General features: G+C 37.8%; 1 protein-coding gene across 3 annotated transcripts in view; it reads left to right on the forward strand.

The window, feature by feature from the left end:
* Window positions 1–18,708, forward strand: part of LOC149838970 (Protein kinase superfamily protein) — a 90,553-nt gene that overhangs the window by 15,474 nt on the left and 56,371 nt on the right. For all 3 annotated transcript variants that reach the window (XR_016432005.1, XM_090006908.1, XM_090006909.1), the window contains exons 4-5: window positions 14,792–14,964; window positions 15,815–16,052. Coding sequence is in view for 2 of the 3 variants with exons in the window: in XM_090006908.1 (XP_089863034.1) it covers window positions 14,792–14,964; window positions 15,815–16,052 (411 nt within the window). In the remaining variant the exon portion in view is untranslated. The remainder of the gene's footprint in view (window positions 1–14,791; window positions 14,965–15,814; window positions 16,053–18,708) is intronic.

The following is an 18,708-nucleotide window of genomic DNA, read 5'->3' on the forward strand; positions in this document are numbered from 1 at the left end:
ATTGTAGTCTAAGTTAATCGAGGCTAACGAGGATGTACAACATGTGTGTGTGAAAATCTCTACAAAAAGAGATTGTGTGTAACACCACAATACAAGAAATACAAAGAGTGCACAAAGGCACAAAGGAGAACACTCACAAGTGCACGAAGGCACGGATACACATGCACAAAAGCATGAAACAAAATGAACTTCAATTCATAAGTTCCCAAGAGGGGCTTTACAATATTGCATATGCACTTACAAAAAAAGAATATGTTTACAAGGGCCACTAAGGCCTATTTATAATGTAAAAAGAAGCCACAGGTGCAACTCAATATGACTGTTGGAGCTGCACCCAACGGTCACATTTGTGACTGTTGGGGCAGCTCCAACAGCTATATGGAGTTGTCCCTTTCACAACAGTCAAAAAGAAAAAAAGTGTAAAAAGCAAAAGTAAATAAAAAAAGAAAAAGTAAAAATGTTAGCCCATTAGGGTGGCTGACACCTATTGAGTAAAAGGACTAAAATACCCCTGATGGGTATTTCAGTTTACAGTTAAAAGAGACATAATATTTTAACACTCCCCCTCAAACTTAGGGTGTCACGACCGAAAGTTTGCCAAGAAGGAAGTTAAATCTTGGAGAACACAGCGCCTTGGTGAAGAAGTCTGCCAGTTGATATTCTGATGTAATATAAGGAAGGTCAATGGTTTTTCTTAAATATTCTTCACGAACATAGTGGCAGTCCATCTCGATATGCTTCGTGCGCTCATGAAATGTGTGATTTTTGGCAATGTAGATTGCACTTTTATTATCACAACATAATTTTGTGGGCCCTTGAACTTGAATATTCATATCTTCCAACAAGTTGCGAATCCAAACAATCTCCATGGTAGTAGATGCCATGACTCTATACTCAGCTTCGGTGGATGAAAGCGATACTTTTTGCTACTTCTTGCATCTCCAAGAGATTAATGATTCACCTAAAAAAATACAGAAACCAGTGGTAGAGTGACGGTTATTTGTGTCACCTCCCCAATCAGAGTCAGTATAAGCAATTACACTTAATTCAGACGTAGAAGATAGAAATACTCCCTTGTTTACTGTACCCTTTATGTATATGATGATGCGAAGGATGGCGCTCATATGGACTGTAGTAGGTGCATGTTGAAATTGACTAGCAGCATGTACTGCATGAGAAATATCAGGCCTGGTAATGTTGAGATACGTTAGGGATCCAACCAGTTGCCGGTAAGGTGTGAGATCTTTTAAGAGAATCCCATCATCAATCTTCATCTTCGAACCTACTATTTCAGGAGTTTCGCAGACCTTGTCATCTGTGATTCCTGATCTATCAAGAATCTCACAAGCAAGTTTAGTTTGAGACAAAAAATAGCCTCTCTGAGAATAGACAACCTCAATTCCCCAAAAATATGTCAGAAATCCTAAGTCTGACATTTCAAATTTTGAAGTCAAAATAGATTTAATGCTCTTGATTCCTTTGATATCATCACTTGTTATTAACATATCATCAACATATAACAATAATATAACAATCCCTGCATCAGATTTCTTAACAAACAATGCAGTGTCAGTATAGCATAAAGTGAAACCATTTTCAGTCATTACATTGTTAAACCTATCGTGCCAAGCCTTGGGTGCTTGTTTCAGTCCATAAAGAGCTTTACGAAGACGAAGAACTTTATTTTTAGGGATTTCCATTCCAGGTAGAGCATCCATGTAAACTTCTTCATTAAGATCTCCATTTAAAAAGGCATTTTTGACATTCATTTAGTAAATATTCCATTTTCGAATTGAAGCAATGGTGATAAGACATCTGACAGTAACCATACGAGCTACTGGAGCAAATGTCTCTTCATAGTCAATCCCATATTCTTGACTGTACCCTTTAGCTACAAGACGAGCCTTATACCTTTCAAGAGAACCATCACTCTTAGTCTTGACCTTGAACACCCATCGACATCCTATAGTTTTCTTGCCATTGGGAAGAGATTGAAATTCCCAAGTGTTAGCTTTCTTAAGAGCTTTGAGTTCACTCTCCATGGCTTCTCTCCATTCAGTACATTGTTTGGCTTCTCCAAAAATTTTTGGTTCAAAATAAGAGTGAATGGCACTCAAACAAGCTTGATATTTAGGAGAGAAAGAATCAAAAGATACGAATCTAGAGGGAGTCCTTCTAGTTCTTTCAGTTCTCCTAGGATGAGAATCATGAGTGGAAATAGTCTCACTAGGTTCACTATACAGTTCAATAGCACTCCTAAAGGTGCTTCTATCTCTATGCGAATAAGTGATGGGTTCTCTAGATACATTTTCTTCTTGAGGGGTAAAAGGGTTAGAGTTATTGTTGATCACAACCATTTCATTTTCACTATTATATGTTGATTCATCGTCACTAGAGATATCATCATCCTTGGATAAAAGGTAAAAAAGAAAGGAGTAATCAGCATTTTCTAAATGAGATTCATTTTTTTCAAAACCACTATCATTTTCCAAAAAAGTTACATTCCTTGAAACATATAATTTATCATTCTTAGAGTCATAACATCGAAATCCTTTTTGAGTTTCCGAATAGCCAAGGAAAGCACAAGGAATGACTTTTGGTGAGAGTTTATCATTTTTATCGGTAAGAACAAAACACTTACAACAAAAAACTCTCAACCTATTATAATCAGGTTCTTTTTCATATAGAATCTCAAAGGGAGAAATTTTTATCTAAATTTTTGGATGGAAGTTAGTTGATAAGATAGACGGAAGCAAGAGTCGCTTCGACCCAAAAATTTTTAGGAATATTTTGGGAAATGAGAAGGGTTCTAGTGGTTTCAATGATATGCCTATGCTTTCTTTCGGCCAAACCATTTTTTTGTGGGGTCTTAGGACACGATCTTTGATGGACAATGCCACAATCCTCAAGATATTTCTTAAACTCATTAGAGAGATATTCACCTCCGGAATCGGTCCTAAATATCTTTAAATTACTATTAAATTGATTTTTAATCATCATATGATATGTTTTAAAACATGAAAAAACTTCATGCTTATGTTTGAGAAAATGTATCCAACAATATCGTGAGAAATCATCCACAAAAATCACATAGTAAGCAAAACCACCTTTGGATATGACAGGTTCCGGTCCCCAAACATCCGAGTGAATAATTTCAAAAGGTTTAGTACTAAACATAGTTCTTGGTTCAAAAGGTATACTTCTCATTTTTTCAAGAATACAATCATTACAAGAGAAAATATTTTTACAAAGATCTTTAACAAAATGTAGATAGGATAACTTGGTAATGTTGGGATGACCAAGTCTCTTGTGCCAAACATTTATGTCTTTATGTTGGGCCACATTACAAAAAGTGTTTTTAGGAATTTGAAGAAAGTCCACATAGTACAAGTTTCCTTTCCTAGAGCCTTCCCCAATCAATCTCCCGGACCGGTGATCCTGGATTAAACATTTATTAGATGAGAATTAAATGTTACACCCAAGGTCCGTGAGTTGAGAAACAAAAAACAAGTTTAAATTTAATTTTGGTATAAGTCTAATTTTTCTCTCAAGTACATTAGTATAATTAAAGATATGTATGAAGAAAGGTGTTTCTCTCAAGTACATTAGTATAATTAAAGATATGTATGAAGGAGTAGTAACCAATGTCCGCACTTGTGGAGGGGTGACAACCAATTTTCCGATAACGGTTGGGTTACATCAAGGATCTGCTTTAAGCCCTTTCCTATTTGCGATTGTGATGGATGAGCTTACGAGATCAATTCAAGAAAATGTACCGTGGTGTATGTTGTTTGCTGATGATATTGTTTTGATTGATGAGTTTAGAGCTGGGGTTAATGCTAAGTTAGAATTATGGAGACAGACATTGGAAGCTAGAGGTTTTAAGTTGAGTAAGAGTAAGACTGAATATATGGAATGTCGGTTTAGTAAGCAACGGAGTAGTGATGGGAGTGTAGTGAAGCTTGGTGAGCAAGATATACCGGTGAATGATTATTTCAAATATTTGGGATCCATCATTCAAAAGTATGGAGAAATTGATGGAGATGTAAATCATAGGATAAAGGTTGGGTGGATGAAATGAAAAAGTGCTACTGGAGTGTTGTGCGATCGTAGAATGCCATTGCGGTTGAAGGGAAAGTTTTATAGGACGACTATTAGACCCGCTTTACTATATGGTACGGAATGTTGGGCTGCCAAGAGACATCATATTCAAAAAATGAGTGTAGCTGAGATGCGGATGCTTAGATGGATGTGTGGAAATACAATAAAAGATAAGATTCGGAACGAAGAGATACGTAAGAAGGTAGGTGTTGCACCCATTGAAAATAAGATGCGAGAGAATCGTTTACGGTGGTTTGGACATATTCGGCGAAGGCCTAATGATGCTCCAGTTAGAAGGTTGGAGAAATGGGAAAATATATTAGTTAAAAGAGGTCGGGGTAGGCCTAGGAAGACTTGGATGGAGATGATAGGAAAGGATATGAATGCTTTGAACCTCACCGAGGACATGGCGTTGGATAGAAATGATTGGAGGAAAAGGATTCATGTGGAAGACCCAAAATGAATTTCTTTTTTGGTTCATATCGCTGACCCCAATTGTTTTGGGATGAAGGCGTAGTTGTTGTTGTTGTTTGTTGTATAAGTCTAATTTTTGGAATAAAGAAGTTTTGAGTTTTAAAATTTTCAATTCCCTTAATTTCTAGAGAAGTACCATCCGCGGTCGAAACAAAAGAAGGTGACATATTTTTAGAATACTCGGAAAGAGATGGAATGTTTGGGGTCATATGAAAGGATGCACCCGAATCTAAGAGCCAAGAAGTTTTACCTAGAGGAGAAGAGGTGGATACGGCGGCACCGGCAATAGCTCCCTTTAGAAGAGGTTGAAGAGCCTCCACAATTTGATTGAGAGATAGAGCTTCTTTTGAAGATTCCTCTTTGGATGGTTGAGATGTAGTTGCCATTGCTAGAAGTTTCTTCCATTTTGGGCAAACCAGTTTGATATGACCCGGTTCTTTGCAAAAGTGACACGAGATTTTGCTATAATATCTTCTTCCTCCTTGATTTTGATTCTTAAAATGAGGAGGTCTATATGTTCTTAAATTGTTACCGGGTCTAGAAACAACATTAACACCATCACATTCTTCTTGATTTGTGGACATTGCAAGCACACTAGGATTTTGCTTGCTAATGCCCATACGGGTTTCCTCTCAACTTAATTTAGTTAAGACATCTTCAAGAGAAGGAGAGGTAGGATAGGAGAGAAGATCTTATTTGCTCAAACTCGGGCCTTAGCCCATTCAAAAAATTGAAGAATTGGTCTTCTTCTAATTGCTTATGACGAAGCTCTATGGCTTCTCCACTCCACTTGGGTTCAAGCATGGCAAGCTCATCCCAAATTGAAGAGAGTTTCGCAAAATACTCTCTTATAGACATATCACCTTGAACAAGAGTTAACGCTCTCTTTTGAAGATAATACTTATGGGACAAGTCCCTAGAAGTATACATCTTCTCAAGATACTCCCACGCTTGAGAAGCCTTTTTAAACTTTATAATGTTGGCATTAATCCTTATCTCAACGGAAGAGAAAATCCAAGACAAGATCTTGAAATTCTTCATTTCCCATTCCTCATGTTCCTACTATATTCCTCAAGAGCATTAGTTCTTTCATCTCCCTCAAGGATTTTGATTTTCCCTTCTTTAGCCAAAGTAATTTTAGGCTCGGGTTCCGGAATCGAGCCTTGAATGTAACCCCAAAGCCCTTTCCCTTAGATGTGAGCTTCTATATTTCCGGCCCACACATGATAATTTGAGCCATTTAGCTTGAAACCAAGAGAAAAATGAGTCTTTCTCACACATTAGAGAGGAAAGAAGAAAGAAGAAAGAAAAGAATACGTACCACAATAAGATTTTAAATCTTTCTTGTTGTAGTAATCTTCTAAAATATTGAATGAAGAAGAGCCTCCACTCCAATCACCAAAAAGTTGAAGGCACGTTTTTCGAGGCACTTGATATTGAGAAGAATCACACCAATTTCTTTCTCCAAACAACCTTGCTCTGATACCATGTGAAAATCTCTACAAAAAGAGATTGTGTGTAACACCACAATACAAGAAATACAAAGAGTGCACAAAAGCACAAAGGAGAACACTCACAAGTGCACGAAGGCACGGATACACATGCACAAAAGCATGAAACAAAATGAACTTCAATTCATAAGTTCCCAAGAGGGGCTTCACAATATTGCATATGCACTCACAAAAAAGAATATGTTTACAAGGGCCACTAAGGCCTATTTATAATGTAAAAAGAAGCCACAGGTGCAACTCAATATGACTGTTGGAGCTGCACCCAACGGTCACATTTGTGACTGTTGGGGCAGCTCCAACAACTATATGGAGTTGTCCCTTTCACAACAGTCAAAAAGAAAAAATGTGTAAAAAGCAAAAGTAAATAAAAAAAGAAAAAGTAAAATTGTTAGCCCATTAGGGTGGCTGACACCTATTAAGTAAAAGGACTGAAATACCCCTGATGGGTATTTCAGTTTACAGTTAAAAGAGACATAATATTTTAACAGTGTGTACCCAAACATATAAGTTCTTAAAGTGATCAAGACAACTCATAATGAGTTTCTGAGAAAATTTTGAGCTAATTACGCGGTTGAACAAAATTTATATGTGATTTCATTGACAAACTTTTGTCTGGCAAAATTCATAATTTTATCGTGTCACAAAAAGTCTTAACCTACGACTATTAGAGTGTCTATTTGCTATTCTCTACTTGTTCTGTCATAATGGCATAGACATGACTAAACATTTCTTTTTGTGGTTGTTGTTGTTGTTGTTGTTGTTGCTGCCTTCAACTGTGGTTCGTCTCTGCCAATCTGTCATTTTCTTTCGATATTTTTGAACATAGTGTCCTATCTTCCCGCAGTATAGGCAGCCTCTAGTGTCTCAAAGGTACGGTTGTCCATGATGAACATAGTTACACTTTGGGCATAATTGATTTGGCTGTTGTTGTGGCTCAATTCTTCTATCTTGATTTTGCTTCTTGAATGAGGGTCCTTGCATTTTGCCATCAACAAGTTGTCGTTTGTTGCCTCCATCATTCCCAACAAACTTTTTGTCTTGTCCTCCCTTAACTTGCTCTCAATCATCATTTAAAAGGGTAGTTGTCGCAACTGCTGAGAAAATTGAGGGCATACTGGTCATAACCCGACGACAGAGTCCTTCCTTCAGTCCCCAAATGAATTTCCCGGCCCGCTCGTGATCATCTTCGAACAGGCTGGGGCAATATCATTTCGAGTTTTGAAACCTTGTGGTGTAATCCACCAGACTCGAGCTACCTTGGCATAACTCCAAAAATTCTATCTTCTTTTTGTCCCACGCATGAGGGGGAAAGTAGTTTGCTAGGAAAGCACCCCGAAAAGATTCCCAAAGAATAACCGTTGCTCTCGGAAAATGGATGCTCTGAGTCGCGTCCCGCCATTTTCAGGCATTATCCTTAAGCCGATAAGTACAAAAAATTGTGTTCTTTTTCTTAGGTACCGACAGTACTTGAAAAGCTCGCTCGGTTTCCTCAACCCAGTTTTCGGCGAGCACCGAACCGGCCTTGCCAACGAAGGTCGGGGAATCTAGTTTCAAAATTTTTTGTAAGTAACTATGCCTTGGTGATAGTTCGCTTCAATAGTTGCAGCCTGATCCCTCTGAGAATGAACTTGATTTTGAATTGCGTTTGCGAGGGTGCTGAGGGAGTCCATGACGAATCTCTGCTATTCAGACCATTTATAAGGCGATTCACCATTTGTACTTCGCGTCATCCTTTATTCGCACCAAAGGCTGTGTAAATAGAGGTTTTAAAATAATCGTGGAAAAACAAGGCAACATTTATATATATACTACGGAGCATTTTACAAAAACTCAGCATTGCTGGTTGATTTTACAGAAGGTTAAAACCTGCCGGATAAGAGTTCGCCGACTCTTCAAAAAGCATCAAGATCCTAGCATTCTCTACTTTCTCCCCTACGAACGGTCTGAGTACTACTTAGCACTGTTCCTCGCAATACTTGTGCGCCTAACCTTGCGTGGAGGAGAGGAGGGTAAGGTCGAAGTGCCAAGTATATTAGGAGAACCTTTTACGGAGAAAACTTCGTCCTCCAGGCCTTGCGCGGCCAGCTATCTCTTATCATGACCTTGCTTAAGATGGCATCCATTTCACAGAATGACCTACCTCGCCATAAAAGATAAAATTTATTAAATCTTGAGGGTACATTTGACCCGGGTGAGCTTGATGGCATTCCATTCGGTTATCACGTTATTCTAGGTTGGTGCTTTCATAAGCCAACCTATCCACCCTATAATTCAGGTTCTGGACCATTTGATTGGAGTTGTTCAACTGTTCTGGTCAAGGCATCTATTGACTCGATCATCTCATTGTATGACATCTAAATCGAAACATATCAGAATAGATATAAAAATAATTTAATCAATAATACTTACAATGCGATGCAGATGCCGGATGATCAAGAATCATTGTTTTTCCTGTCGCTTTGATACCAAGTTGTAACGCCCCCAAAATCCCAGACTTGTAAAATTTTGAAAGCTTTGTAATCATTCTTTTTTTTAGAGTTTAAAATAACAGTTCAATGGAAAATGGTGATTGAAATGACAAGTCAACGGACCTTGGGTGCATTACAAGCGAACTATGTCACATGGGTGCGGGTGCAGGGATGCGACACTTCTAAAAAACCTGGGTGCGGGGGTGCGGCAGTGCGACAATATATATATATATATATATATATATATATATATTCCTATGACTTATAACGGGACAAAATTGTTGTGTACTTTGGCGCAACGGGAAAAAATTGATGAACCGAAAGGATTGGCAATCTGATCTACCCAGCCTGCTGCGTTCTGCTGACTGTCATGATTCAATCATGTATGAAACTCCCTGGTCTTCACAAAAAAAAATATAAGCGAAAGGTTTGATGTGGTTTGTTGGAGAGAGTCTTCACGAGGCCTACGGCTCCACCGCCACTGCCACTGCCACGCCACTGCCTAGGGTTCTTTAAATTTCATTTTATATACAGTTGCACCTAGATCTCCGGTTTGGACTCTGGATGACAGCTAAAAGAAATTTATTGGATTTGACATGTGGAAAAGAGAGGCCTACACCAGGCTACGGCTAGAGCACCCATCTCGTCAGGAGAAAAGTGAATACTAATAGCCACCAAGGCTACCACCACCATTATCATTTATTATGGAGAGAGAAAATCCTTGACGAAGAAAGATCTGGATGGTTGAAGGATAAAGACTTCAAAAGGCTCTTGAATTTTGGTTTTAATTTTTGAGGAAGATGGATCATCATTTCCAAGTTAACAGTATGTTTTCCAACACTGTGAATTCATTGTTTGGAGGTAGGAATAGCATGGGATGCCAACAAAGCTCATCAGATGTTGTGGACACAAGTGCCCCTTTATAAAACAAGAGCAGCAGCAGCAACAACAAGCAGGCATCCACGCTTCGGCTGTTCTATCCTTTCATTCTCTCATCACTACCTTCAGGGATCCAACAAGGGGTGGGGAGCGGTGAAGAATCTGGAAGTCCTCGTCAGGGAATAGGCAACTCTAAGGAGATAGAAGCTATCAAGGCCAAAATCAAAATCAAAATCCAGCAAGGGGCGGGTCCCGCTGCGCGGTCAGCAATTTTTTTTTTTTAAATTCCGCAGCCCATTTCATAGGGCAATTTTTAAAAAAAAATAAAAATAAAAAAATTGGACCAAAATGACCCTGGGTGCGGTCAACGCACACAGGGTTGGGTTGATCGCAACCGGTGCCGCACCCGCATCACATCGCATCGATGCAGGTGTGGCACCTGTCTGGCTGAATCCCTGTGACATAGCAAGCGAACCTTCTTTTACACAACGTATTTGTAACTCCGTACATTCATTAAAACCAAATAAATTCAAAACAAGGTTTTAAAGTTGATACGAAAAGTGGAATTTTAAAGAAACCCTTATACCAAATTATAAAAAATGTCCTCAGGAGCAAAACGTCAGGGAAAAAGTCTCATCTTGATTTCATCACGTCATCCCGCCATCGCCTGCCGTTCCGACCTAATCATCACCTGAACCCATGAAACAGGTAAGATTGATGAAAATCTGATAGGTGCATAGATATCAAAATTAAGAACAAAACTAACATGTACATTATCTCTTTCGTGATATGCAGTTCAGAATAAGCAAAATGAGCATGATAACCTTATTTCGATATTAACTGTCTTGAGGATACACACAGGAGAAACGTAGAAACAACTGAGACTGCCTGGGGTTTTATTATTCTATCTATTTTGATGCCCCAAACAACTAGCTGAGTCCACTCCTAAGAGGACGACCAATGACTCAGAGAGAATTTCTCAAAGGCCACTTGTTCAAGGGGATGCATCCATACTTCTCCAAAAGTTATTGGGACCTACCACCTAGGATAATTTTTGATAACCCAGTCCCCTAACTTCGATGATCGGAGACATCGAGTTCAATTGCTACTCGAGTAGTTGTTAACAATTTGTCCATCGGAGTTTTTTACCATCTCATTCTCTCTCTTGACAAAACTAAAAAGACAAATGGGTATGTCTGGTTCTATTTTAACTAACAACCCATTCTACATGCTCTGGTCTTTCAAACCAATTCAAATATCTTGCCTGAAAAGGTGATCATCACCATTTATGCAATTTTCTTTATATCATTGTGCCTTTGCACGTTACGAGATTGCCATAATCCTCTTATTCAATCATCGTAGTACTAACATGCATGCATGTCTGACAGTAGCGTTACGATGAAAGGGATATCGATTTCTCAGAAAAAAACCCCAACATCTTTTAGAAATCTCAAAGTCCCGTGCTTTAGGTTGGGAATATCCGAGTCATTTCGGATATCAAAACAAAGGACCGTACGTACCACTTAGGACTACGCAGTCGAAGCCCTTTTGTTACGCAGGGTTGAATGAAAGACTTGGTTGCGAATATGCAAACACCAAATATTCGTTTTTGCTTTTCAAAACAACGAATATTATGAGCTTTGAAATTTTGCATGTGAAATCCCCTTTTTCTTTAAAGACTTGGCGAGTATGCGCAAATCTATGTCTTTAAATGCAAGCGTAATGCAAAGTAGCAGGAGTATGCAAAACTACGTACCTTACAAAGTTATATATATATATATATATTTGATACATATATATCAAAGCATAAGCCCGTGCACATTGCGCAACGACAATGTAAATGACATAAAGCTAGAGTCGATGTGCGAAACCACACGTCGAGCTAAATAAACTGCGTAAGTCATGCACGACGTACGAAACCGTACATCGGCTAAGTAAATTGCATAAGCAGTGCATAATATACGAAACCGTATATCGGCTAAGTAAATTGCGTAAGCAATAGCCTGTGCACGTAACAACGCAACGACAAAGTAAATGATATAAAGCCAGACTCGATGTGCGAAACCACACATCGAGCTAATAAACTGTGTAAGCGATGCATGATGTACGAAACCGTACATTGACTAAATAAATTACATAAGCAGTAGCCTGTGCACGTAACAACGCGGCGGCAAAGTAAATGACATAAATTTTAAATGTACAAGAATATGCAAAACTGCATCATTGAGTTTAAAAGCATATATATATATATACGTATAAGTTAGAAGTATTTTGTCATTTGTCTTCGTATGCAACTTTCTCCTACCCCTGAGATGGTCTTCATTATCAAGAATGATAAACTCTCTACCCGTGCCTTTCCTTGTGCTTTCTTAGGTTACGCAGATAACCAAAAAGGCTATACGTGTTTTGATATTAAAAATAAAAAATTGTATATATCAAGAAATGTACCATTCTTGGAAAAAGACAAATTTTTTTATTTTGAAAAGGCCAAGGAAGTAACTGAATATTCTTTTTTGATAGATTTGACTTTGAAGTTTGATATATATGACTATGAAGTTTGATAGATATGACTATGAATGTGACCTTGACGATAGTCAAGATATTATAGATACAAAACATAATGTAATTAATGAAGAGAAAACCTATAGGGACACCGATTGTTTACAATACTTAAGACGTAGGGAATTCAATCTTCCATGTGCATTGGAAAAATATTCAATAGTACAAACCAAAAGATCATCCAGAGTCTCTAAACCTCCTAAAAAAATTGTGGCCTACGAATCCTTTTCTTCCACGTATAAGGCATTTATTGTATTGATACACTCGTATATAGAACCTTCATCTTATACTTAAGCCAAAGAACATATAGAATGGGTAGAAGTCATGAGGGTAGAATTAGAATCTTTAGAAAAAGCTAACACTTGGACTATTCAAGATATTCCACAAGGAAAGAAACCTATAGGTTGTAGGTGGGTTTATAAGATTGAAACCAAGAGTGATGAAACTCTTGAAAGATAGAAGGTCAGATTAGTGGCTAAGGGGTATTCTCAAGAGTATGACATACATTATAAAGAAACTTTTGCTCTAGTTGCCAGGATGACCTTAGTTAGGACATTAATAGCAAAATGACCTATATTTCAAAAGGATGTCAAAAATGCTTTTCTCAATGGAAACCTAATTGAAGAAGTATATATGGAGGCACTAGCTGATATAAGTATTCCTAAGGGTAAGACTCTTCGTTTAGAAAAAACTCTTTATGGTCTTAAACATGCACCAAAAGCCTGATATGACAGCTTTAGCCATATTATGCTCAATATTGGATTTAAAACTTACCTGACTGACACTGCTTTGTTTGTTAAGATTTCTGATGCATGGATTCTTCTTCTTATTCTTTATGTGGATGACATGATCATTACTGAAGGAGACAAATAAGGAGTTGAAAACATTAAAAAGCTTCTTAAAAATCATTTTGAAATTACTGATTTAGGTTTATTGAGATATTTTTTAGGAATTGAAGTTGCTTATTTCCCTCGAGGTTATTTATTATCTCAATCTAAGTTTGCTTTTAATATTGTTTTCAGGTCGGGAATTACAGATGATAAGAGAGTTGATACTTCAGAAGTTGTCAACACCAAAATGAGAATTGATGATAGAGAACCTCTTGACGATCCCACTTTTTACAGACAACTTATTGGAGCACTTTTCTATCTCTCCATTACTAGACCTGATATAGCACACGTTGTACACACAACTAGTCAATTTTAGCACGCTCCCACTTCTGTTCACATGGAAGCAGTTTTGTGTATTATTAGATACATTAAGTCTTCCCTTTTACGGGGCCTCTTGTCTGTTTCATCTTCATTAGATTTAATTGCTTATACCGATGCTGATTGGGGAGGTGATCCCAATAATAGACACTCAACCACTGGTTTTTGTGTTTTCTAAGATGAATCATTGATTTTGTGGCTGTGCAAAAAGCATTTGAAGGTCTCTCTTTCGTCAACCGATGCTGAATGCTGAGCCATGACCACCACAACAATAAAGCTAGTCTGGCTCAGAAGACTGCTGGCTGACATGAGAGTTGAAGTGACAAAAACTTCATGTATGTACTGTGACAACAAGAGTGCGATCTATATTGCCAGCAACTGAACATTTTATGAACGCACCAAACATATTGAGATGGATTGTCACTATATCAGAGAAGAGTATCTATATAGAACCATTGATCTGCCTTACGTTACATCAGAGTACCAATTAGCAAATTTCTTCACCAAACCTCTCGCTGCTTCTAGATATCATTTCCTCTTAAACAAACTTTCGCTCATTAGACCGTAAGTTTGAGGGAGAGTGTTAAAAAGTGTACACATAAATGTAATTATATATAATATAATATAATATATCTTAATATATAATATTTTATATTTATTTATTTTCTTCATTTTTTGTATTTTTATTTTTGTCTAGTTCAATTTGAACTAGACTTAAAACTAGTCAAGACTTAACTAGTTCTTCTAGTTTTGATAGCCGTTGGAGCTAGTCCAACGGCTACAATTAGAGCCATTGGACTAGCTTCAGCGACTCTCTAGAGCTCTCTAAAAGCTCCTCTCTCTCCCTCTCTCATTGTGTATAAGAGGGGTGACTCCCCTCTCCTTGTTATAATGCTTTTTATGCATTTCATGTGAATGAAATAAAGTTTATTATTTTCTCTTTTGAGTTCTCTCATTTATACCCTTTTGTGGGTTATGGTTGAAGTGTCTTTAATAGACACCTGTTACATGCATTTGTGCTTTCTTGGAAGATCCTCATTTCCTTACACACCTAGCATCTAATGTCATGGTTTTATATTCTACTTCAGTTCTTAATAGTGCTGCAATGGGTTGTCTTTTCTATGCAATAAAATAAATTTTTTGACAAGGAATAAATGTTGATGCTTGCAAGGCATGCAAAAAGATGTGATGATATCAAGCTCAGCATGGTTAATATTGCGGAATAAATTCCTATGATGCTTATCTGGTATTTATAAGTAGCTTTGTTTAATTAAAAAACCTCTTTGAGAAGGTTTCCTCCATTGGAGCTAGGAGGTTGTTCCATAGACATTTTCCTTTAAAAATAACAGCTATAATATACATCAGATGACATAGTTGCCCTTCCATAAAAGCTAGCAAGGTTGTGAGACGTGCTCATGCATAAGGAATGCGAACTGTCTGATGGCTCTGGAAGCATAAATAATAAGGATTTCCATTATAATCATATTTATGATTATACATTGAATTAGATGTGATTTTTATGATGATAAATTTTCTCACTCTATAGATAAGTACGACCATATGTTGTAATGACTTTAAACTGCCTTTGCAGATGAGTGTCCTTGCTTGCATAGCCCAGCGCATGGCAGATGTTGATCTGACAAAAGAAGGGGCTGCTGATTGCTTGGTTGCAGGCATGCATGATCTACAGGACATTATGCGACATAGTCATCTCAAAGCTCTTGTAATAGATACTCTTGGTAGTCGAATAGAAAATATGTTGAGGTAAGTCTATTCTTATTTGAAAAGTTGTCTTATTTGCTACTATTTTAAAGTTGAAGATATGGACTACACCCGTGGGTTCCAAGCCTCCTATCTGAAACTCATAAGGGCAGGTCGTGTAGACCAAATCTGACCCCATAGATGTGCTGGGAATGGTACGTTTCTTAGGGACTGACCCTTGGATCATGTTTTTTGAGCGGTGAAATTTTGGTATATTGTACACTGTTGATTTTTCAACCCCCTGGAAAACCTGTATACACACCAGAAAATCATGATCCAAGGTCCTGTCCCTACTCAGCCTAGCATGTAGATCACATCTGAAGGGTCTGATCTACAAGAGAAATAAAAAAGAACGTAAAAAGATGGTGTTTTCACTTATGGGTTTGGAACCCATCAGTGTAGCCAATACTTTCCCATTTTAAAGTAGGGATGAGAACAGTTTGGAGTTCTAACCTGTGTCCAACCCATATTGTTGGATGCATGTGTCAAATATTTGAATTCGAGCTGCATTCAAACATATGTGGTTGGTTCTCGTTGGATACAGTTCCAGACACAGATGCATGTACAATCAGGTCCAGGATGGAATTGTGTCTATCATTGCCTCTTTTCAACATAAAAAATCAATAGCAGTTACCCATTGTTGCCAAATCAAGTGTCACAGAGACCTCAGATTAGGTCTGGATCTGGGTTTCTATTACAAGATTTAAGTCACATCCAGAACCAGACCCGATCCTCCTTACAAAAAAGGATCCAGTTGGTTTAAGTATGACCTGACCCATAATCAACCTGTTTGCTTCCTATTTTAAAGATTGATCTAGGCTTTGGATTTGATATGGTATGTCTTGTTGTTCAGGGAGAAATACCTATCTGCTTGTGAGCTGATGGATGAAAAAAGTGCTGAGCATTTGGATGAAACAGGATGTTCAACAGATAATACCTCCTATAATAGGGTTTCTACTCCCTCACTTCATGCATGCAAAGAAAGGACAAGCATTGATGATTTTGAAATTATTAAACCAATCAGCAAAGGTGCCTTTGGAAAAGTCTTTCTTTCAAGAAAACGAACCACAGGAGATCTGTTTGCAATAAAGGTTCTGGCACAATTGGATTTGAGTGCCCATTATGCATGCACATTAGGAGTATCAATATTCTTGCAGGGCCATGTCATGTTTTTGAAATATTGTTAGTTCTCTCTGTGGGTGGAAAAGCATATTTTATGTTGTATAAATGGACATGCATGAATGTTTGTATGCACATGGATGACATATTCTGGTTATAGAACTTTGGAGTTTGGACCTGCTTAAGTTCATGGGGATGTTTTGTGCTTTCTTTAGAAGAGCTTGCACGATAGTCTATATCTTGAGTTCTCTTCAGAACTAATGATATCAACCTGTGTTTGGACCTTAAAGAAACAAGTTCTCTACCAAGAATACATATAATTGACCTATAGTGCTTGAAGATTTTTTATTTGTTTTTATTCTTTAGTTTGGTGCATTGTATCCATATAACTGGGTTAATGTTTGCTACCCTCATGGGTAAGGAATCTCCTAGTAAAAAACTGCAACATTTTTAGTTTTTTTAATGTTTTTTGCACATTTGACCCTCCATATGTGATCTACATGTTTAGGTTAGTAGAAATCGATGCTTGGATCATGTTATTCCAACGCATATCTAAGATTCAGGGGTTGAAAAATCAAAGGCCTATAATGTACTAAATTTTCAACCCTCATAAAATCATATTTTTATGTCGGTAAAATACAATCTAAGCATCGATTCCTACTATTTTAACCATACTGAACACATCCTGTGGTTAGTTTTGATCAAAACAACCTCCCACTATGACTTCCAACTAGGGGGGTGTTAAAATATAGTATGCGTATGGATCTGGATCCAGATCCATACACACGTTAAATAAAACACGCACAATGCTGTTTCATTAATGGCATTTCTGTAATATTTCTGTAATATCGTCCTATTGTATACTTGCTTCTATTTATAAGGATTAGGGCTTGGAGGTCGTGTGTGTTAAGCCGCCCCAGCTTTTGTGCTTCTCCCTTTCTCTCTGTTTCCTGTGCAGTCTTTGCCGTGAAGTAAACCTATCTCTCAATTTCTTATATGGTATCAGAGCCACGGCTGTGGAACCCTACCAGCGACACGTTCAACGAGATCTGAAAAGGCAGCCGTGAAGACTTCTTCATCCTGTTCTTCGGCTGCATCTCTTCCTTCTTCTTCAACATCGTATGTCAATATCGTCTGTCAACATCTTCTTCAACATCGGCTGCATCTCTTTCTTCTTCTTCAACATCGTCTGTCATCCTTATCAGCCGTGAAGACTCCTTCATCTTCTTCTTCACTGCTTCGGCAACGTCTCCTTCTTCTTCAACATCTGGTATCATAACATCGTCTGTCAATATCGTCTGTCAACATCTTCAACATCATCATCTGGGCCTGCGATTTCTCCTTTGACTGTATCTCCTTTTTCGATATCACCCTTCTTTTGTCTATAACCGCACTTTCTGTGTTCTACTTTCTGAATTTAATATTTTTCTAAGTCTGTGTTATGAATACTCCTTGTACTGTTGGACGATTCATATCATTTTCTTCGAAATATTATTGTCATAGTCTAGCATTCACCATCGTATCAGATTTTCTCGAATTTGTTTTTGCTGTTCTCCATCTTTTTCAATCAGTAGTGAAATCAGAGTTTTTTGTGCAACGTCTATAGGCAGACTGCAACATATTACATTCTCGTCTAAAAAAAAAGAAGGAATTTTCTTTCAAGGTATTGGTTGCACAAGTACATGTTTTATTGAAGCTCTGCTGATTGATTAAGTGACCTCAACTCAGTTTGTTTTCTTCAATCCGTTTTGTTCACATATTCATTGTTTTCATTGATATGGATTCATACTCGTCATCGAGTCCCTCTGCAAGTTTCTTAAATCAGCTTGTTACATAAAAACTTACTCATTCTAATTTCTTAACATGGAAGAGACAAATACTTCCGTTTATACGGAGTCAGGATCTCGATGAACATCTGGATGATTCCATTCATGTACCACCACGACTTATTTTGCAGGAAACCAAGGATGAAAGGGGTGATGCAATTACCAAATCTATTAAGAATTCAGAGTATACAGCTTGGAGAAAGCGGGATCAATCTTTGGTTGCGTATATTACGTCAACACTCTCCCAAGAAGTGTTGGCTACTCTTTCAGATGATTGCACTGCAGCAGATTTATGGAGTAAGCTCTCTCAGACATACTCTCAGATGTCAGAAGCCCGAGTTATGTATTTAAAGAATGAGTTTCAAAGTTTAAAGAAAGACTCCATGACTGTTATGGAATACATAGGCTGCTTGAATAGTATTACTGACCAATTGGCTGTTATTGGAAGTGCTATTTCAGATAAAGACAAAGTACAACTCCTTAATGGGTTGGGCTCTGATTTTGACATGTTTACCACAACTTTGACATGTCTTCCTCACTTGCCTAATTTTGACGATCTTCAAGCGAAACGTCTTCAGCATGAGATGATTATGAAACAAATGGCAGAAGGAAATGAATCAGCTCGTTCCCATTCAGTTTTGGCTATGGAGACTTCTGTAGGTTTTGGACGAGGGAATGCAGGGCATCAAGGAGGCAGAGGCCGAGGTTGTTTTGGACAGGGAGGACGTGGTATCTTACCTACACCTAATATTTCGGGTGTTTTTAATGCAGGGAATCAGAGGAGAGTGCCCACTTGTTTCTT

This window comes from Nuphar pumila, chromosome 5, assembly GCF_984573655.1.
Source record: "Nuphar pumila chromosome 5, dmNupPumi1.hap1.1, whole genome shotgun sequence".
NCBI lineage: Eukaryota > Viridiplantae > Streptophyta > Magnoliopsida > Nymphaeales > Nymphaeaceae > Nuphar > Nuphar pumila.